Below are 22,648 nucleotides of genomic sequence, written 5' to 3' on the forward strand. Positions count from 1 at the left end.
ACAAATTTGGGTTTTCAATAAATGTGCTGCTTCAGTGCTTTTAGATTTTTAGTGAGAAGTTTCTGTGATTACTAATGTATGATTATAAAAGTTTTGAAACTCTTATTAAGAAACACAAAGTTTGTACAAAGACTCAAAATTTACAGTCTTGTTGCTTATCTTTCAAGATTTCTGCAATTTGCCCCGGCATGCCAGATATCAGATTCTTGACCAAATCCTGACTTATGCCAACAGATTTTTGTCTACTCAATACTTGAAGTTTATCACAATTTTTATGCTTTTGTTTATCCACTCACTTTTTAGGATTGATCACAAGCCACATAGTTATCACTTTCACTTTGTGACAAGGTAGCCATTATGCTGGAGAAAGCATTGTTCATCACTGAATTGCTCCTGAATCATTGAGAGAAGTTGCTCTTGGAGGATGTTTAGATCTCATTCTTTATTTATGGCAGTGTTCTTAAGCAAAATTGTGACTGAGACCACTTTCTGGAAATCAACCCACACACATGAATGGTCCTATGAGAATTTACTGTTCTCGTGATACATTTTCTTTTTCGGACAATCATTCTTTTAGATGTCCCAAGTAGAGATGAGCGAATATTTCAATATTCGGTTTGGCCCACGATCACCGAATTTGCAATATTCACCAATTTAATCGCCAAATATAGCTGAACATGCACAGCACAAAGGCCGGTGTTTCTCATGCTGTTTGACACAGTGGGAAACACAGGTGTAGCGCTTCTGATCGGCGGTGAAATCATCCCCGCCAGACAGAGAGCTGCGGTTCCAACACCTTTGGTCACTGGTGTCAGCTGATGAGACTACAGTTCCCATCAGCTGACACCTGCTGCCGCTAATAACAGTGAGAGTAGGAGCGGTGGATGGGAGTATTCATCAGCCGCTCCTGCACTGTAAATAAATATTTTTTTTTGAAAATTCTGCGTGGGTTCCCCTGTATTTTTGATAACCAGCCAGGCAAAACTCTCAGCTTGGGGCTGCCGCCCTCAGCTGTCAGCTTCAGCAAGTCTGGTTATTAAGAATAGAGGGATCCCCACGCCTTATTTTTATTTAAATAAACTTGGAAACTGTGTAGTGTTTTATTTCTTTATTCTGGCTGTGTCTTTATTTAACCTGTAACAACTATAGGATTAGTAATGGATAGGTGTCTTATTGACACCTCTCCATTACTAAGCCGGGCTTGATGTCACCTTATAATACAAAGGTGACATTAGCCCCCAAACAATTACCTCACTTGCCACCACTGCAGGGCAAGTGGGAAGAGTGAGGTTAAGTGCGCCTTTTCTGGGGTGGCTGAGTGCGGATGTTTTTAGTCAGGGGGGGCAATGTTCATGGTCCCTTCCTAGGCTATTCATATCAGCCCACAGCTTTCTGCATAGCCTTTGCTGGTTATTAATTATGGGGGGACCCCATGTCACATTATTTTTTGGGGGGTCCACCATTTTAATAGCCAGTAAAGGCTATATATACAGCTGTGAGCTGAAATTAATAGCCTGGGAAGCTTCATAGGTATTACCCCCTTTCCAGGCTATAAACAAAACATCTTCCCCTAGTCATTGGCTTTCCCTCTGCTGGTTTTGAAAATTGTGCGGGAGCCCACGTGATTTTTTTCCGTAAAATAATCTTTTATTAATTAAATACATGTCCAGTAATTTGCACACACACTGTGCTAATTGTATTTGTCACTGACATCTATATATCTACCTATTCTATTCGTATTTACTGTATGTAATCCATCTCTTCTATCCTGTCGGCTTCTGCAGTGATTTTGCAGAAGCAGATGAATTACTAGGCTTTTCTTCTATCTTTCTGTGCCATATCAATACATATATATATATATGTGTCTGTGTTACTGAGATGTATATACACTACCGTTCAAAAGTTTAGGGTGACTTAGAAATTTCCTTATTTTTGAAAGAAAAGCACAGTTTTTTCCCAATGAAGCTAACATTAAATGATTCAGAAATACACTCTATACATTTTTAATGTGGTAAATTACTATTCTAGCTGCAAACGTCTGGTTTGTAATGCAATATCTTCATAGGTGTATAGAGGCCCATTTCCAACAACCATCACTCCAGTGTTGTTATGGTACTTTGTGTTTGCTAACTGTGTAAGAAGGCTAATGGATGGTTAGAATACCCTTGAAAACCCTTGTGCAAGTATGTTAGCACAGCTGAAACAAACAGTTTGGCTGATATACAGTGGGGCAAAAAAGTATTTAGTCAGTCAGCAATAGTGCAAGTTCCACCACTTAAAAAGATGAGAGGCGTCTGTAATTTACATCATAGGTAGACCTCAACTATGGGAGACAAACTGAGAAAAAAAAATCCAGAAAATCACATTGTCTGTTTTTTTAACATTTTATTTGCATATTATGGTGTAAAATAAGTATTTGGTCAGAAACAAACAATCAAGATTTCTGGCTCTCACAGACCTGTAACTTCTTCTTTAAGAGTCTCCTCTTTCCTCCACTCATTACCTGTAGTAATGGCACCTGTTTAAACTTGTTATCAGTATAAAAAGACACCTGTGCACACCCTCAAACAGTCTGACTCCAAACTCCACTATGGTGAAGACCAAAGAGCTGTCAAAGGACACCAGAAACAAAATTGTAGCCCTGCACCAGGCTGGGAAGACTGAATCTGCAATAGCCAACCAGCTTGGAGTGAAGAAATCAACAGTGGGAGCAATAATTAGAAAATGGAAGACATACAAGACCACTGATAATCTCCCTCGATCTGGGGCTCCACGCAAAATCCCACCCCGTGGGGTCAGAATGATCACAAGAACGGTGAGCAAAAATCCCAGAACCACGCGGGGGGACCTAGTGAATGAACTGCAGAGAGCTGGGACCAATGTAACAAGGCATACCATAAGTAACACACTACGCCACCATGGACTCAGATCCTGCAGTGCCAGACGTGTCCCACTGCTTAAGCCAGTACATGTCCGGGCCCGTCTGAAGTTTGCTAGAGAGCATTTGGATGATCCTGAGGAGTTTTGGGAGAATATCCTATGGTCTGATGAAACCAAACTGGAACGGTTTGGTAGAAACACAACTTGTCGTGTTTGGAGGAAAAAGAATACTGAGTTGCATCCATCAAACACCATACCTACTGTAAAGCATGGTGGTGGAAACATCATGCTTTGGGGCTGTTTCTCTGCAAAGGGGCCAGGATGACTGATCCGGGTACATGAAAGAATGAATGGGGCCATGTATCGTGAGATTTTGAGTGCAAACCTCCTTCCATCAGCAAGGGCATTGAAGATGAAACGTGGCTGGGTCTTTCAACATGACAATGATCCAAAGCACACCGCCAGGGCAACGAAGGAGTGGCTTCGTAAGAAGCATTTCAAGGTCCTGGAGTGGCCTAGCCAGTCTCCAGATCTCAACCCTATAGAAAACCTTTGGAGGGAGTTGAAAGTCCGTGTTGCCAAGCGAAAAGCCAAAAACATCACTGCTCTAGAGGAGATCTGCATGGAGGAATGGGCCAACATACCAACAACAGTGTGTGGCAACCTTGTGAAGACTTACAGAAAACGTTTGACCTCTGTCATTGCCAACAAAGGATATATTACAAAGTATTGAGATGAAATTTTGTTTCTGACCAAATACTTATTTTCCACCATAATATGCAAATAAAATGTTAAAAAAACAGACAATGTGATTTTCTGGATTTTTTTTTCTCAGTTTGTCTCCCATAGTTGAGGTCTACCTATGATGTAAATTACAGACGCCTCTCATCTTTTTAAGTGGTGGAACTTGCACTATTGCTGACTGACTAAATACTTTTTTGCCCCACTGTAAGAACCTATAAACCTGACCTTCCTTTGAGCTAGTTGACAATCTGGAGCATTACATTTGTTGATTCCATTAAACTCTCAAAATGGCCAGAAAAAAAGAACTTTCATTCGAAAATCAAAAGTCTATTCTTGCTCTTAGAAAGGAAGGCCATTCCATGCGAGAAATTGCCAAGAAACTGAAGATTTCCTACAATGGTGTGTACTACTCCCTTCAGAGGAGAGCACAAACAGGCTCTAACCAGAGTAGAAAGAAGTGGGAGGCCCTGCTGCACAGCTGAGCAACAAGACAAGTACATTAGAGTTTGTAGTTTGAAAAATCGACGCCTCACAAGTCAACTGGCAGCTTCATTAAATAGTACACGCAAAACGCCAGTGTCAAAGTCTAGAGTGAAGAGGCGACTCCGGGATGCTGGCCTTCAGGGCAGAGTGGCAAAGAAAAAGCCATATCTGAGACTGGCTTATAACAGGAAAAGATTAATATGGGCAAAAGAACACAGACATTGGACAGAGGAAGATTGGAAAAAAGTGTTATGGACAGACAAATCCAAGTTTGAGGTTTTTGGATCACACAGAAGAACATTTGTGAAACACAGAACAACTAAAAAGGTGCTAGAAGAGTGCCTGAAGCCATCTGTCAAGCATGGTGGAGGAAATGTTATGGTCTGGGGCTGCTTTGGTGCTGGTAAAGGGGGAGATTTGTACAAGGTAAAAGGGATTTTGAATCACTCCATTTTGCAACGCCATGCCATACCCTGTGGACAGCGTTTGATTGGAGCCAATTTCATCCTACAACAGGACAATGACCAAAAGCACACCTCCAAATTATGCAAGAACTATTTAGGGAAGAAGCAGGCAGCTGGTATTCTCTTTGTAATGGTGTGGCCAGAGCATCAACAGATCTCAACCCCATTGAGCGGTTGTGGGAGCAGCTTGACCGTATGGTAAGCAAAAAGTGCCCATCAAGCCAAACTAACTTGTGGGAGGGGCTTTTGGATGCATGGGGTGAAATTTCTCCAGATTACCTCAGCAAATTAACGGCTATAATTCCAAAGGGCTGCAATGCTGTAATTGCTGCAAAGGGAGCATTCTTTGACGAAAGCAAAGTTTGAAGGAGAAAATTATTATTTCAAATAAAAATCTTTTTATCAATGCCTGGACTACATTTTCAATTCATTTGGCAACTCATTTGATTAATAAAAGTATGGGTTTTCATGGAAAGCAAAAAAATGTTATAAAGAGTGATAAGATCAATTGCAAAAAAATTGAAAGTGCTACAATAAAAACGGAAGCAGAAAACTTGTGAAAAACAAAATTTATGTCATTCTCAAAACTTTTGGCCAATACTGTATATGCTATTATTGCTTATGCAGTGTGGATGTCAGCAGACTAATGATAAGTATTTTTTTCCTGTTGCTATATTACTAAATATTTAATGGATGAATACTCTGTTTATTTCCTTTAAAGATAAAAGCATCATAATTTTCTTTTATGGAGCATCACTACACCAGAGACAGAACTCAATATCATTAAACATTATTAATTAAAATATTAAAGCCATCTGTTTAACATGTAAATCACAATCCAATGATGTGCTAAATTCTTTTAAAATATATTTTCCAAGACCTGCAGCTCTCATCCATTTCTGGACATTTGTTCTTTATGAAGTAATATGGTAGCTAATAATTTAAACCTTGCAAAACTCCATGAAATTTTTATGGAACGCAAATCTCTATAGGCTAACCCTCCAGTATTTGTGTTCAAAGTGCCCATCATCTACACAGTAGGGAGAGAGGCAGAATCTAAGGTAAACTCACCTCCAGTTCTTCTTCCTGATGATATTTCCCAAGATCACTTCTGCCCTAGGATAGATAAAAATAATAAAGTTTCTGCAATGTCAGCATATAGTGAAAATGCTTCAAAGGAAAGAAAACTTTTTTAATGCACTATTCATAGCGTTTTATATATGCCTGACGTGATGGTGCATATGACTAATATACACAGGGCAATGGACTGACATGTATCTTTCCTGGAAGCAGAAATGCAGACTCATTCCTCATAACTATTGATGAGCGAGCATGCTCGCCACTACTCGGTACTCGCCTGAGTATCACGGTACTCGGTGTACTCGTCGAGCACCGAACATTTGCGGGATTATTCAGCGAGAGCTCAGGTATCCGCCTTTAAATTTTGGCACTTTTTAGAACTTGCAGGGATTGTCTGCCATGCACTGTAATGCCGCTGCCATCTTTGTTGTGGTATTACAGTGATTGGCTGGCCGCACAGCGTCATCAGGTCTATAAGAGACCTGGCGCTGCCCTGCTCGGCGCATTCTACTCCGGACTCAGCTACTGTAGGGAGAGCTGCTGCTGAGATAGGGTCAGATTTGTTCTTTTGTTAGTTAGTGTGGGTCTACTATTGGTCAATCCACAAATCCTGATAAACCAAACAGTCTTTTTTAGGGCTAATTCAGAGGTATATAGATTGCAGTGCTAGGTAGGCAGGGGAGTCTATGTGCGCATATCCACATCAGTGCAAGGCATGCAGGCACTGTATGTGAGTATATAGAACTCACTGCATTACTCTCTGCTGCTGCGTATTTTATATATGAAACCAGAACACATGAGCTGCATGTATCCGTGGCCTGGATTTTTTTTTGCACCTTATACCTGCTAATTTTATTACAAAGCAATCCATAGCCCCTTTTTTCTACATTTATTTGCTTGGTCACACTGCAGACTACTGCCAGGTCATATTAATACAAGAGTGTGAAAATCTAACAATTTTAAAAGTTTTTTTTGTCCCAGGCATCAGATGTGAGTACGCAGAAAATTCTGGCTTTTTTTTGGTACTATCGTATTTTTTGCAGGGTCTTACAACATTTTTGGACACCATTTTGCTGACCAAAAAATCTTTAGCTGGCCCAAAAATATTTAGCTTCTTATATGCAGAGGACGAGGCCATGGCCAAGCTGAAAGTGGGCGACAACAAAGATTCACATCTTCTCGCTCGACCTTCCTGTCCCAGTTTCTAGGGGACTGCAGTACACAACTATCAAAGCCAGAGCAGTGTGAAACGGTTGCTGTTTGGATAGAGGATAATGCTTCCAGTCACTTAGCCACCACCACCACCACCACGTCTTCCACACGGTCATGTCTGAGTAGCCGTGAATGCGGACCGCATATTCTTCACTCTGCTCCTCCTTCCTCCCACTATGCTGAGTGCCCTGAGACAACTCATCCCACACTTGGACACTCAGAAGAGCTGTTCAGTTTTCCCTTTAAAGATTCCGGACTCTCGGCCGGTCAACTTGAAGTGGGGCAAGATGAGATTGCATGTAGTGATGACCAAAGATTTGATCAGCCACAGTCACTCGAAGGCGATGGTGGGAAAGTGTCCAAGCTGCACACGTGGCATAAACTGTCTCTCTCCACCTTGGAGGTCCTGGCCTGCCATGCTGCTAGCGTTCTGTCAGAGAGGGTTTTTAGTGCCACTGGCGGAATTATAACTGGTAAGCACATCCGCCTGCCAACTGAAAAAGCTGACAGGCTGACTCTTATAAAAATGAACAAGGGCTGGATTGGGCAAGAGTTCTGTATACCACTGAATGAAAACAGCGAAACATGACCTCAGATACATTGTCTTTTTTGGGGAGGTGTATTCTCATGCTCCTCTTCACAACCACACATGGGTATATGCTTCCTTATTTTGTCTATTTGGTGCTATTGTTATATACACTCAGTGTATGGGCATTCCAAGTATAGGTGAAGTGCTCCATTTTACTGTGACTTTTTTTTGAGACCCTCCTCCACGTTTCTTCCAAGGGAGATTGGGGTACATGCAAATTACTGCCTGGTCTTGCATTCACTTCACGGACAAAATTTATGGTAATAATAAATAAAAACTCCTTACAGATTTTGTCCATGGTGGGATTTCAGTGGAGGACCCCATTGCTGTAAAGAAGCAGTGCTAACCACTGAGCCACCATGCTGCCCAATATAACAGCCTACTTTACGTTTACACTGTTAATTGGAGATCTATATTTTTATTACAGAAACAGAAAAAATGAACTGCAAGAAACCGATCAGTCCCATGACGGATAAAAATGTTGTGCATTAATCTCCATTACCTATAATGGGTCTGTTCGGGTGGCAGTCTGCTACGTTTTCTTTTCTACGTGATTTATGATCCAACCCTGACCAAGCTTGTCAAATCCAGTGACTGCCCTAGCTGTACTTTTACAATCCAGGAAAATATAGAGGAATAGTTAAGTTATTATGTAGTGCCTGGTGGATAGCCGACACTTCCAAGAATGTCACTCATCAGGACAAGCTCAATGCAGACTCAAGTGCAGCAAATCTTGCACCCAAGGGCAGCAGAATTGTGACTGCAGCTTTGGCTCTTTATTGAAAATCACTACCACATAAACTATTAATTGTAAACTGGTGTCCATGTTGTTAGTGAATGGACTCCAATTACTTTATTCTGTGGGAATAATACATTTTCCAAATCAATAAAATTCCATGTCTTTCTTAGCTAATTTATTTAAATATCTTGCAGCGGAATGAATGTTATGTAATGTGTTATGGTAATGAAAATCTGTTGGAAATCTTGACATTTTGGTTTCTGATCTAAAAAAGCAAAGACTTGCTGTTCATCGTTAGTAATATTTCTATTAGAGTGAGGTCCTGGTACTCTTCTCCTCCAGCTATTGCCTGTTTTCTGTCACTGGCTCTCAGCTAATCTCCCATGAGCCGGTTCTCTACTTAATCTTTTCCATGTTAAACAGGAAGGCTTATTTTTAACTTTATTCCCCACTATTGAACTATAAATGAAGTGAACTCACCAGCAAATATGAGGAAAGTTTAAAGAGCACAGAGCTAGCCTTGGATGCTAAACATGTGAGAAATTGCTGGGTATAAAATAGAAAAGCTTAAACAAGAAGAAAATCCATAGCGTATGTCTATTTAGTGCACTGTCAGGCTCAATTCACACTATTGTCATGACTTAAATTTGTAGCAAAGCAATGGTCAATATGCTGGATCAGTTTTTATGTAGATCAACTGAATCCTGAAGGATGGCATTGACTTTTAGCATGCTGGTTGTCAAAAACTCCGACATAACAAAACTAAGCACAAATGTAAAAAGAGCCTTAGAGATAATCTTCCCAAGATTTGCTTCCCCAGGGGTGGACAATAAATATTGGCCCCGTAGCAATAATGTCATAATTTTCCAAACTCATTCCCCTAAAAAATATTTGGAAAAGTAGGCACATAGGCACGGTGCATAGGTGCAGTCACAAAAGGACATATCGCCTAAAATTTAAAAGCAGGGAGAGCTACATGTTTTGCATCACTTACATAATAATTTAGTCTCCATGACTTTAGGTTCACACTGCGTTGTGTGAACCCGTTTAACGGACTACGTTACACCGTGGCATAATGTGGTGTAGCGTAGTCCGTTAACGCTGCCATTACTTGCAATGGTGAACGCATCGCTAGTGCACGCCCACAATGGGCGTGCGCTAGCGATGTGCCGTCATTGAGTGACGGACCCGAGACGCGGACTGCAGCGTTTCTGGGTCCGTCACTGCTAGCGCAGATGGAGCTAGCAGATGCTCCATCTGCGCTAGCACAGTGCCAAAGTTGGCACTTGCGTTAGTGCAGTCCGTTTAATGGATTCGTTGAACGAACTGCACAACGCAAGTGTGAACCTAGTGTTCTCACCCACTGTGATATTCCTTTCATGGCCCACATAGAGTAGACACACAGTATCATAAGCCCTCAGTCTCATTGTGATGACTTTACAGTGCCCCCAGCAAAATATGATGCCCCCACTATGCTCGTAACACAGTAGGCGGTTTCAATTAAGCCAAAACAGTGTGATGTCCCCACAGTTCCTAAACACACATTATGATGCCCCCAAAGTTAACCCCCTCCATATCGTGCCCCCACACACATTATGAGTCCCAACAATGACTCCACACAGCATAATGCCCCACAATATGATACCACTTCACATTATTATGCACCTATAGTGACACCCAACACACAATATGATGGCCACCAAAACCCATCCACACAATATGATACCACTTCAGAGATCCACACATTATGATGCACCTATAGTGACACCCAACACACAATATGATGGCCACCAAAACCCATCCACACAGTATGAATGGGCCCTGCCATTTTCCCCCACACAATATGATTCCTCACATAATATGATCCTTGCATAAACCCCATACAGTAAGATGGCCACTACAAACCCCCAAACAGTATGTTGACCCCCGCAGTGTGATGGTTCCCACATCTTTCAACAGAGTATGGTAGACCCACAGATCCCCCACACAGTATGATGTCCCCCACAGCTGCTGACACTTATTATGAGGCCCCCACAGTCTCCACAGGTTATGATGACCCCACAACTCATAAAACATGGGATAGACCTCAAAGCCTCCAATAAAGTATGATGAAACCATACAGTATGATGTCCTCCACTGTCCCCACCACAGAGTATATTGCCTGCATTTTATTATGAGGCCCCACAGTGCCCTAGAAGTACTGACTGAAAAAAAAAGAAAAAAAATTCACTTAGTCCTGTTACGCAGATGCCTTGTTTTCCTCTGTGTACCTTGTCAACTGAGGCTCCAAACCACTGGCATGATCTGCTTTCTGCATTGAGACACAAATGCACAAGCTAAATACCGTAGTTCGTAGACATTATCCTGTCCCACCATTGTTTTCAAGTTTATCCAGAGGATGCCAATAGAGTTGAAATTGAGATGCAAGATGGAGAAGGACTGTGCTGTTCTGCACCAGGCCCACTAGATTACGCTACTCTGATTTTACAGTATTTCTATGCTACAGGTGGAGAAATTAATCCATTTTATAAAGAGGATATTTAGACTAAACTTTACTATGGCGAAATTAAGTCATGTGTATTGTCTAGCTTTCTTTTTATTCATCTAGATGTTGACTTTTAATTTAAACATGCCATGCAACCACCTTAAATTAGACCACAGGATGAAGCAGGGGAGTGGTGTCATGGGAGACTGTGAATGATTAGCCTTCAGATTGACAATCATCTGTTTCTACTTTTTTTTTCTCATAGTGCACAATTAGTATATATTTAGGGGTAAATTTGACTAACATTTGTTAACAAATGTTCACAAACATAGTCCAGGGCAAATTAAATATGATTTTGTAATCCTATTAATAGAAATTTGTTGGATGCTCCACTAGGATCGCACATTGTTACTTTCTGGTTTTTAATGAACAGCACAATTCTTAGCCTACGGAAGGGCAGGAGACGTCAATTGATGTATTTCATTCGTTACAGTTGAGCAGTGCTGCAGGTCCCTGCACAACGGGTGGCCATGAAATGCATGTTGATTCTCAAGATTGGTTGTGGTCCAGTAGTCAGGACCACCCTACTCATCAGTTTGCAATGGTATAACTTAGTGGTCAGATTTCATGATATGAGATGGCAAAACCCCTTTAAAGTCTATGTTCACCTTTGCACTCGATTACTATATTTAAAAAAACCCTAAAAGCCATTCCACCACAACAAGATGAACCCCAATCGGGTTGGTACCTGACTCTTATAGCTCACCTCACTGTGTGCCAGCAGATGTAAAAATTGATAAGGGCAGAGTAGGACCTGGGTCCCAACTGTTTAGACACCTGCCATTGGAAAGCTATATAAACAAAATGAACAGCCCAAAAAAGGGAACCACACCCTGTTTCTAAAAAGTACAAAAAACTAAACCAAAAAAATCGAGCCAGAGCATATGTTAGTATAAGGTCTGAACTCAGCGCATGTAAATACAACAGGAACACAGGTTTCTGTGTGATGGGGAAATATGTTAGCATTTGAGACCCCACATTAAACTTTTACCCAGGACCCCACCTTGTCTAAAACCGGCCCTGGTAATGGTATATTGTAATTATAATTTGCTAAAGGATAGACTAGTGCTTGACAGAGTGTATGCTTTCCACGAGTCCCAGATTTTGAAAAATTTAGCTTGCGTGTCATTGAAAGTACTTGTAAATTGCTCAATGGTCATACAATTAGCTACACATGCTAAAGCAATAATCAAATAGCACAGTTTATGTACAAGGGCTGAGATCATGATAAGGTGCTGCTCTCCCTATATGTAAAAGGATACATTCAAGATAGTGGAGTACTCCTGAAAGCATTACAACATCGAAGAAAAAATGGAGTAGGCCATAAACCACCAGGAAATGGTATATAAAGAAAGATACACTTCATTGAAACATTACATTAAAACACACTGAATAAAGAATAAATAACAAAAAATCAGAAACTGTGGAGGAGACATGGAAGTAGGCAAGGAAAGGATAGGGGTCCAGTAAGACATGGGGAAGCAGAGCAAAGAGAGTCACCAGGACATATAGAGGCAACACCAAAATGGTGAAAGATTCAGCTAGTTATAAAGTGCACCGTGAGCACCAACCAACCACATGAGCTGCCATAAAATCACCTCTGCTTAGACTACTTTCACTGACGGACTGCTAAATTTAGCACAACGTGGGCACCAGATGCAGTTTTACAACGCATCCGCTGCCCCATTGTGATGAGCGGGGAGGAGGGGGTGGAGTTCCGGCCGCGCATGTGCGGTCGGAAATGGCGGACACGTCGCACAAAAAAAGTTACATTGAACACGACGTGTGCCCATCCGTCGCGATCCGTCGCTAATACAAGTCTATGGGCAAAAATCGCATCCTGCGAGCACATTTGCAGGATCCGTTTTTTGCCCATAACGACGGATTGCGACGGAGCCCAGAAGACGGAAGTGTGAAAGTAACCTTACCCATAGTAGGTCTGGACCGCTATAGTCCTCCTTACGGCCCCCCCTGCGGTCCATGCCTCCTCCACAGTTTTTGACTTTTGTTATTTATTCTTTATTCAGTATGTTTTTCATGTAATGTCTCAATAAAATGTATCTTTCTTTATATACCATTTCTTGGTGGTTTAATGGCCTACTCCATTTTTTCTCTAGTGTTGTAATTATCACAAACAAAGAATTCCTGGTATAGGATGTGTATTTTTTCTGAGCATGGGATATCGTTTATTTCAAGGCAAAAAAAAAAGATAAAAATGTGGAGTTTGTTATACAGGTACCTTCACACATAACGATTTCGTTAACGATATCGTTGCTTTTTGTGACGTAGCAACGATATCGTTAACGAAATCGTTATGCGTGACAGCGACCAACGATCAGGCCCCTGCTGGGAGATCGTTGGTCGCTGGGAATGATCAGGACCTTTTTTTGGTCGCTGATCACCCGCTGTCATCGCTGAATCGGCGTGTGTGACGCCGATCCAGCGATGTGTTCACTGGTAACCAGGGAACATATCGGGTTACTAAGCGCAGGGCCATGCTTAGTAACCCGATATTTACCGTGGTTACCATTGTAAAAGTAAAAAAAAAAAACCAGTACATACTCACATTCCGATGTCTGTCACGTCCCCCGGCGTCAGCTTCCCGCACTGACTGTGTCAGCGCTAGCCGGCCGTAAAGCAGAGCACAGCAGTGACGTCACCGCTCTGCTTTACGGCCAGCGCTTACACAGTGCAGGGAAGCTGACGCCGGGGGACGTGACAGACATCGGAATATGAGTATGTAGTGTTTGTTTTTTTTACTTTTACAATGGTAACCAGGGTAAATATCGGGTTACTAAGCGCGGCCCTGCACTTAGTAACCCGATGTTTACCCTGGTTACCCGGGGACTTCGGCATAGTTGAAGACAGTTTCAATGATGCCGAAGTCGTTCCCCTGATCGTTGGTCGCTGGAGAGAGCTGTCTGTGTGACAACTCCCCAGCGACCACACAACGACTTACCAACGATCACGACCAGGTCGTATCGCTGGTCGTGATCGTTGGTAAGTCGTTTAGTGTAACGGTACCTTAGGACTATTGTCTTTAATTCTAATAAAATTACTGAATTAATCTGTAACTTGGAAAATACAAATGACAATAAACAAATGTACTGTTGCCAATGAGTGCTCTTGGAATTAGATAATTGAAGGCATCTGTGTCAGGGAAACTGAGCATAGCAAGGGAGTTTGAAAGGTTGAACCATTAGTTTGCTACACTTCTCATTTAAGCCGATACAGTGAAGGAAATAATTATTTGATCCCAGCTGATTTTGTAAGTTTGCCCACTGACAAAGACATGAACAGTCTATAATGTTAAGGGTAGGTTAATTTTAACATTGAGAGACAGAATATCAAAAATAAAATCCAGAAAATCAAATTATATAAATTATATAAATCTATTTGCAATTTGCAGTGAGAGATAAGTATTTGATCCCTCTGTCAAACAAGACTTAAAGGGAACCTGTCACCAGGTTTGGTCAATATGAGTTGCAGCCACCGCCTTTCAGGGCTCATATACAGCACTCTATAATCCTGTATATAAGCCCCTGGTCCAACCTGTAAGAGAAGAAAAATAACTTTTATTATACTCACCTGGGGGGGCAGTACGGTCCGATGGGCGTCACTCATCTTGGTCCAGCGCCTCCCATCTTCTTACAATTCCCGTCCTCTTGCTTGCTTCATGTGGATGACACAGGCTTCCCGGAATCACACTTCTGTGCAGGCGTACTTATCTTCTCTGTTGAGGGCAGAGCAAAGTACTGCAGTGCGCAGGTGCCGGGAAAGGTCAGAGAGGCCCAGCGGAGTACGATTCTGGGGAGCCTGTGTGGATGACGCAGGGACCTGTCATCCACATGAAGCAAGCAGGAGGACAGCATCGCAAAAAGAAGGAAGGTGCCGGACCAAGAAGAGCGACACCCATCGAACCAGACCGCCCCCCAGGTCAGTATAAAAAAAGTTATTTTTCTTCTCTTACAGGTCAGGTTGGTGGCAGATATACAGCATTATAAAATGCTGCATATAAGACCTGAAAGGGGGTTGCCATAACACGTATCGGCCAAACCTGGTGACAGGTTCCCTGTAATACTTGGTGGCAAAACCCTTGTTGAAAAGCACTTTTTTGTTCCGGCAGGACCCCCCTCCTTTGCCCTTTTGATCGGTAAGCCTACCTGTGGTATCTATTATACTATTATTCATTACTTACCATCATCACTATAGCCCCTTTTCTGGCTTCTGGCTGGGACACATCTAGGTTTGCCCAATTTTACCTTCCACATGGGGCTTTTTGTCCCTCCTCTGTTATTGTTTATGTATTTATATATGGGGGCAATGGGGGGTAAGTCCCCTTCCTGTGCTTGACTGGGAAACGCCCACTATTGGAATGTATTACTGTTTTAACATTTTGTACTAATAAAGACACTTGTTTATATAAATTAATACTATATGCTCCTTATTTCTCCTGCTTATATGTGTATCTTATGGAGCTTATTTGATTTGTCTGGGGGCACTTAATGTTTATGTGCTTTTGCCCAGACTATCGCTATGACTTTGGGATTTTTGTTAATATTAATAGGAAATAATGAATGTAGTGATCTGATTGGCTGCTGTTTTTTTGTCTATTTTTTTAAGGAGTTTATCATTTCTTTCACTGCCATGAAATAACACTGTGAGAAAAATCTCAAAATAAACAACCTATATCGTGATCTTGTTTTCCTATCAATTGTATATGGAATCCAGATAAGAACACTTACTTCCCAGCTGCATAAACCTCTGCTGTGTCGAAGAGGTTTACTCCATTCTCATATGCAATGGTCATTAGCTGCTCAGCCACCTAGCAAAGTATGAAAAACGAGCATGAAAAAATATACTGCATGTTGTTTACACATGGAATATCATAGATAATATTAATCAGGCATGACTAGAAGTCAATGAAGTAGCATCTTTGGTACTGTCATACCCTTTTACGTCCAGTAAGTACGACTCAACACTGGCATCCCAGTCATCTGATCCCCAAGAAGAGAACAGAAAAAGCCCTTTCATAGTTAATACAGGTGCTTATCACAAACTTAGAATATCATCAAAAAGTTAATTTATTTCAGTTCTTTAAAACAAAAAGTGAAACTCATATACTATATACAGTCATTTCAAACATAGTGATCTATTTCAAGTGTTTATTTCTGTTAATGTTGATGATTATGGCTTACAGCCAAAGAAACAAAACCTACAAGAACCAAAATGAGCAAAAACCCTGCTGTAACCAAATAAGTAAAAAGCAAAGGTCCATTTTAAATAACACAGGGTTCTTAGTAATACTGTTTTTGATCAAAAATAGCATAAAAGCCATCCCACCATTGACAAGGTGACCCTGATCAGGACGTCCTACCCTGTCTAATATTAAAAACCTTACCATGTGTCAGAGTTGACCTCAGTGTGTGAATAAGGGCAGACAAAAGGACCGGGTCCTGACCTATGGACACCAGTCTAGCGAAGCCTTTATTTTTTTTTATTTTTGATCAAAAACGGTATTACTAAGAACCCTGTGTTATTTAAAATGCACTTTTTCTTTTTACTTATTTGGTTACAGCAGGGTTTTGCTCATTTTGTTTCTTGTAGGTTTTGTATGCTTTTTGGCCAATGTGAATATGCATTTACGTGCTGCATGTATACCAAGTTAAACCAAGCTCAATTTTTGTGTTTTTACAGCCAATGAAAACCCAAAAGTCATTATCTCAGTAAATTAGAATAATTAGCAAAATACACCTGTAAGGGCTTCCTAAGCATGTAAAAGGTCCCTTATTCTGTTTCAGTAGGTTCCACAATCATGGGGAAGACTGCTGACTTGACAGTCGTTACAGAAAGCAGTCGTTGACACATTCCACAAGGAGGGTAAGCCACAAAAGGTCATTGATAAAGAAGCTGGCTGTTCACAGAGAACTGTATCCAAGCATATTAATGGAAAGTTGAGTGAAAGGAGAAAGTGTGGTAGAAAAAGGTGCAGAAGCAACCGAGATAACCGCAGCCTTGAAAGGATTGCTAAGAAAAGGCCATTCAAAAATTTGGGGGACATTCATAAAGAATGGACTGCTGCTGGAGTCATTACTTCAAGAGCCACCATGCACAGACGTATTGAGGACATGAAATACAAGTGTCGCATTTCTTGTGTCAAGCCACTCATGACCAATAGACAATGGCAGAAGCGTCTTATCTGGGCCAAGGAGAAAAAGAACTGGACTGTTGCTCAGTGGTCCAAGGTGTTGTTTTCAGATGAAAGTAAATTTTGCACTTCATTTGTAAATCAAGGTCCCAGAGTCTGGAGGAAGAGTGGAGAGACACACAATCCAAGCTGATTGAGATCTAGTATGACGTTTCCACAATCGGTAATGGTTTGAGGAGCCATGTCACCTGCTGGTGTAGGTCCATTGTGCTTTATCAAGACCAAAGTCAGCGCAGCCGTCTACCAGGAAATTTTAGAGCGCTTCATGCTTCCCTCTGCCGGCAAGCTCTTTGGAGATGGAAATTTAATTCTCCAGCAGGACTTGGCACATGTCCACACTGTAAAATGAACCAATACCTGGTTTAAAACAACAGTATCATCGTGCTTGATTGGCCAGCAAACTCGCCTGACCTTAACCCCATAGAGAATCTGTTGGTTATTGTCAATAGGAAGATGAAAGACACCAGACCCAACAATGCAGATGAGCTGAAGGCTGCTATCAATACAACATGGGCTTCCATAACACCTCAGCAGTGCCACAGGATGATCGCCTCCATGCCATGCCGCATTGATGCAGTAACTGATGCAAAGGAGCCCCGACCAAGTATTGAGTGCATTTACTGAACATACATTTCAGTAGGCCAACATTTTGGATTTTAACCCCTTTCTGTCATTGGACATACTATTCCGTCCATGTGGGGAGGGCCTTAATTCCCACGGACGGAATAGTACGTCCAGAGCGATCGGCCGCGCTCACGGGGGAGCGCGGCCGATCGCGGCCAGGTGTCAGCTGCCTATCGCAGCTGACATCTGGCACTATGTGCCAGGAGTGGTCATGGACCGCCCCCGGCACATTAATCCCCGGCACACCGCGATCAAACATGATCACGGTGTGCCGGCGGTATAGGGAAGCATCATGCAGGGAGGGGGCTCCCTGTGTGCTTCCCTGAGACCCCCGCAGCAACGCGATGTGATCGCGTTGCTGCGAGGGTCTCTTACCTTCCTCCCTGCAGCAGCCCCGGATCCAAATTAGCCGCGGCATCCGGGTCCTGCAGGGAGGGAGGTGGCTTACCAAGTGCCTGCTCAGAACAGGCGCTTGGTAAGCCTGCAGCGCTGCAAGTCAGATCGCTGATCTGACAGAGTGCTGTGCAAACTGTCAGATCAGCGATCTGTGATGTCCCCCCCCTGGGACAAAGTAAAAAAAGTAAAAAAAAAAATGTCCACATGTGTAAAAAAAAATAATAATAATTCCTAAATAAATAAAGAAAAAAAAATATTATTCCCATAAATACATTTCTTTATCTAAATTAAAAAAAACAATAAAAGTACACATATTTAGTATCGCCGTGTCTGTAACGACCCAACCTATAAAACTGCCCCACTAGTTAACCCCTTCAGTAAACACCGTAAGAAAAAAAAAAAACGAGGCAAAAAACGCTTTATTATCATACCGCCGAACAAAAAGTGGAATAACACGCGATCAAAAAGACACATATAAATAAACATGGTACCGCTGAAAATGTCATCTTGTCCCGCAAAAAATGACCTGCCATACAGCATCATCAGCAAAAAAATAAAAAATTTATAGTCCTCAGAATACAGCGATGCAAAAATAATTCTTTTTTCTATAAAATAGTTTTTATCGTATAAAAGCACCAAAACATAAAAAAATGATATAAATGAGGTATCGCTGTAATCGTACTGACCTGAAGAATAAAACTGCTTTATCAATTTTACCAAATGCGGAACGGTATAAACGCCTCCCCCAAAAGAAATTCATGAGTAGCTGGTTTTTGGTCATTCTGCCTCACAAAAATCGGAATAAAAAGCGATCAAAAAATGTCACATGCCTGAAAATGTTACCAATAAAAACGTCAACTCGTCCCGCAAAAAACAAGACCTCACATGACTCTGTGGACTCAAATATGGAAAATTTATAGCTCTAAAAATATGGTAACGCAAAAAATATTTTTTGCAATAAAAAGCGTCTTTCAGTGTGTGACGGCTGCCAATCATAAAATTCCGCAAAAAAACCCGCTATAAAAGTAAATCAAACACACCTTCATCACCCCCTTAGTTAGGGAAAAATTAAAAAAATGTATTTATTTCCATTTTCCCATTAGGGTTAGGGCTAGGGTTAGGGTTAGGGTTAGGGCTAGGGTTAGGGTTAGGCCTAGAGTTAGGGTTAGGGCTAGGGTTAGGGTTAGGGCTAGGGTTAGGGCTAGGGTTAGGGCTAGGGTTAGTGTTAGGGCTAGGGTTAGGGTTAGGGCTAGGGTTAGGGCTAGGGTTAGGGTTGGGGCTAGAGTTAAGGCTACAGTTAGGGTTGGGGCTAAAGTTAGGGTTAGGGTTTGGATTACATTTACAGTTGGGAATAGGGTTGGGCTTAGGGTTAGGGGTGTGCTTGGATTAGGGTTTCAGTTATAATTGGGGGGTTTCCACTGCTTAGGCACATCAGGGGCTCTCCAAACGGGACATGGCGTCTGATCTCAATGCCAGCCAATTCTGCGTTGAAAAAGTAAAACAGTGCTCCTTCCTTTCCGAGCTCTCCCGTGTGCCCAAACAGGGGTTTACCCCAACATATGGGGTATCAGCGTACTCAGGACAAATTGGACAACAACTTTTGGGGTCCAATTTCTCCTGTTACCCTTGGGAAAATACAAAACTGGGGGCTAAAAAATAATTTTTGTGGGGGAAAAAAAAGATTTTTTATTTTCATGGCTCTGCGTTATAAACTGTACTGAAACACTTGGGGGCTCAAAGTTCTCACAACACATCTAGATAAGTTCCTTGGGGGGTCTAGTTTCCAATATGGGGTCACTTGTGGGGGTTTCTACTGTTTAGGTACATTAGGGGCTCTGCAAACGCAATGTGACGCCTGCAGACCAATCCATCTAAGTCTGCATTCCAAATGATGCTCCTTCCCTTCCGAGCTCTGCCATGCGCTCAAACGGTGGTTCCCCCCCCACATATTGGGTATCAGCATACTCAGGACAAATTGGAGAACAATATTTAGGGTCCACTTTCTCCTGTTACCCTTGGAAAAATACAAAACTGGGGGCAAAAAAATAATTTTTGTGGAAAAAAAATATTTTTTATTTTCACGGCTCTGCGTTATAAACTGTTGTGAAACACTTGGGGGTTCAAAGTTCTCACAACACATCTAGATAAGTTCCTTGGGGGTCTAGTTTACAATATTTGGTCACTTGTGGGGGGTTTCTACTGTTTAGTACATTAGGGGCTCTGCAAACGCAATGTGATGCGTGCAGACCAATCCATCTATGTCTGCATTCCAAATGATGCTCCTTCCTTTCCGAGCTCTGCCATGTGCTCAAACGGTGGTTCCCCCCCACATATCGGGTATCCACGTACTCAGGACAAATTGTTCAACAATATTTAGGGTCCAATTTCTCCTGTTACCCTTGGAAAAATACAAAACTGGGGGCTAAAAAATATGTTTTGTGGAAAAAAAATATTTTTATTTGCACGGCTCTGAGTTATAAACTGTATTGAAACACTTGGGGGTTCAAAGCTCTCACAACACATCTAGATGAGTTCCTTAGGAGGTCTACTTTCCAAAATGGTGTCACTTGTGGGGGGTTTCTACTGTTTAGGTACATTAGGGGCTCTGCAAACGCAATGTGATGCCTGCAGACCATTCCATCTAAGTCTGCATTCCAAATGGCGCTCCTTCCCTTCTGAGCCCTCCCATGCACCCAAACGGTGGTTCCCCCCCACATATGGGGTATCACCGTACTCAGCACAAATTGTACAACAACTTTTAGGGTCCAATTTCTTCTCTTACCCTTGGGAAAATAAAAAATTGGGGGCGAAAAAATAATTTTTGTGAAAAAATATGATTTTTTATTTTTACGGTTTTGCATTATAAACTTTTGTGAAGCACTTGGTGGGTCAAAGTGCTCACCACACCTCTAGATAAGTTCCTTAGGGGGTATACTTTCCAAAATGGTGTCACTTGTGGGGGGTTTCAATGTTTAGGCACATCAGTGGCTCTCCAAACGTAACATGGCGTCCCATCTCAATTCCAGTCAATTTTGCATTGAAAAGTCAAATGGCGCTCCTTCGCTTCCGAGCTCTGTCATGCGCCCAAACAGTGGTTTACCCCCACATATGGGGTATCGGCGCACTCAGGACAAATTGTACAACAACTTTTGGGGTCCATATTCTCCTGTTGTCCTTGGTAAAATAAAACAAATTGGAGCTGAAGTAAATTTTTTGTAAAAAAAAAGTTAGATGTTCATTTTTATTTAAACATTCCAAAAATTCCTGTGAACACCTGAAGGGTTAATAAACTTCTTGAATGTGGTTTTGAGCACCTTGAGGGATGCAGTTTTTAGAATGGTGTCACACTTGGGTATTTTCTATCATATAGACCCCTCAAAATGACTTCAAATGAGATGTGATTACATTTCAAAAACCTGACCTGCACATCCAAACATAGACTGAGTGTGAACAGGTGCTGAACCCAGAGTCGCCAACTCGTATATAGTTAAGTAAAAAGGGCAGCACACTGCAGCGCCAAAACATGCAAACTTGAAAACACGAAATTTGAACTGCATTACTGCACTAGAAATATGAAAAATGAGAGCTTTTAGCGCATAAAAATGGCCATATTTATGTGTACCTCGTAGCCACTTTACGGCATCTCTCTTATACGAGGTCCTACGCTTGACCTACCTCACCGAGAATAAACGTCTCCATCTGAATGGGTACATGTGAAACCTCTTCTTGGACTCAAATTCTCTCTTTCTGTGGAGGGGTATTGGACCTACTATAATTAAAACACCTGTGGCTAGGAGGCGGGGAGTGCACGATCAGAAGGCTAAAGAATACATTTCAAAAACCTGACCTGCACATCCAAACATAGACTGAGTGTGAACAGGTGCTGAACCCAGAGTCGCCAACTCGTATATAGTTAAGTAAAAAGGGCAGCACACTGCAGCGCCAAAACATGCAAACTTGAAAACACGAAATTTGAACTGCATTACTGCACTAGAAATATGAAAAATGAGAGCTTTTAGCGCATAAAAATGGCCATATTTATGTGTACCTCGTAGCCACTTTACGGCATCTCTCTTATACGAGGTCCTACGCTTGACCTACCTCACCGAGAATAAACGTCTCCATCTGAATGGGTACATGTGAAACCTCTTCTTGGACTCAAATTCTCTCTTTCTGTGGAGGGGTATTGGACCTACTATAATTAAAACACCTGTGGCTAGGAGGCGGGGAGTGCACGATCAGAAGGCTAAAGAATACATTTCAAAAACCTGACCTGCACATCCAAACATAGACTGAGTGTGAACAGGTGCTGAACCCAGAGTCGCCAACTCGTATATAGTTAAGTAAAAAGGGCAGCACACTGCAGCGCCAAAACATGCAAACTTGAAAACACGAAATTTGAACTGCATTACTGCACTAGAAATATGAAAAATGAGAGCTTTTAGCGCATAAAAATGGCCATATTTATGTGTACCTCGTAGCCACTTTACGGCATCTCTCTTATACGAGGTCCTACGCTTGACCTACCTCACCGAGAATAAACGTCTCCATCTGAATGGGTACATGTGAAACCTCTTCTTGGACTCAAATTCTCTCTTTCTGTGGAGGGGTATTGGACCTACTATAATTAAAACACCTGTGGCTAGGAGGCGGGGAGTGCACGATCAGAAGGCTAAAGAATACA

At 41.9% G+C, this 22,648-nt stretch overlaps 1 protein-coding gene across 2 annotated transcripts in view; it reads right to left on the reverse strand.

Annotated features, from left to right (window-relative positions):
* KCNAB1 (potassium voltage-gated channel subfamily A regulatory beta subunit 1) overlaps nt 1-22,648 on the reverse strand; it is a 553,598-nt gene that overhangs the window by 106,727 nt on the left and 424,223 nt on the right. For both annotated transcript variants that reach the window (XM_069727454.1, XM_069727453.1), the window contains exons 4-5: nt 15,482-15,561; nt 5,643-5,687 (exon numbers count right to left, since the gene is read on the reverse strand). In XM_069727454.1, coding sequence (XP_069583555.1) covers nt 5,643-5,687; nt 15,482-15,561 — 125 coding nt within the window. The remainder of the gene's footprint in view (nt 1-5,642; nt 5,688-15,481; nt 15,562-22,648) is intronic.

Source organism: Ranitomeya imitator, chromosome 5, assembly GCF_032444005.1.
Source record: "Ranitomeya imitator isolate aRanImi1 chromosome 5, aRanImi1.pri, whole genome shotgun sequence".
NCBI classification, from domain to species: domain Eukaryota; kingdom Metazoa; phylum Chordata; class Amphibia; order Anura; family Dendrobatidae; genus Ranitomeya; species Ranitomeya imitator.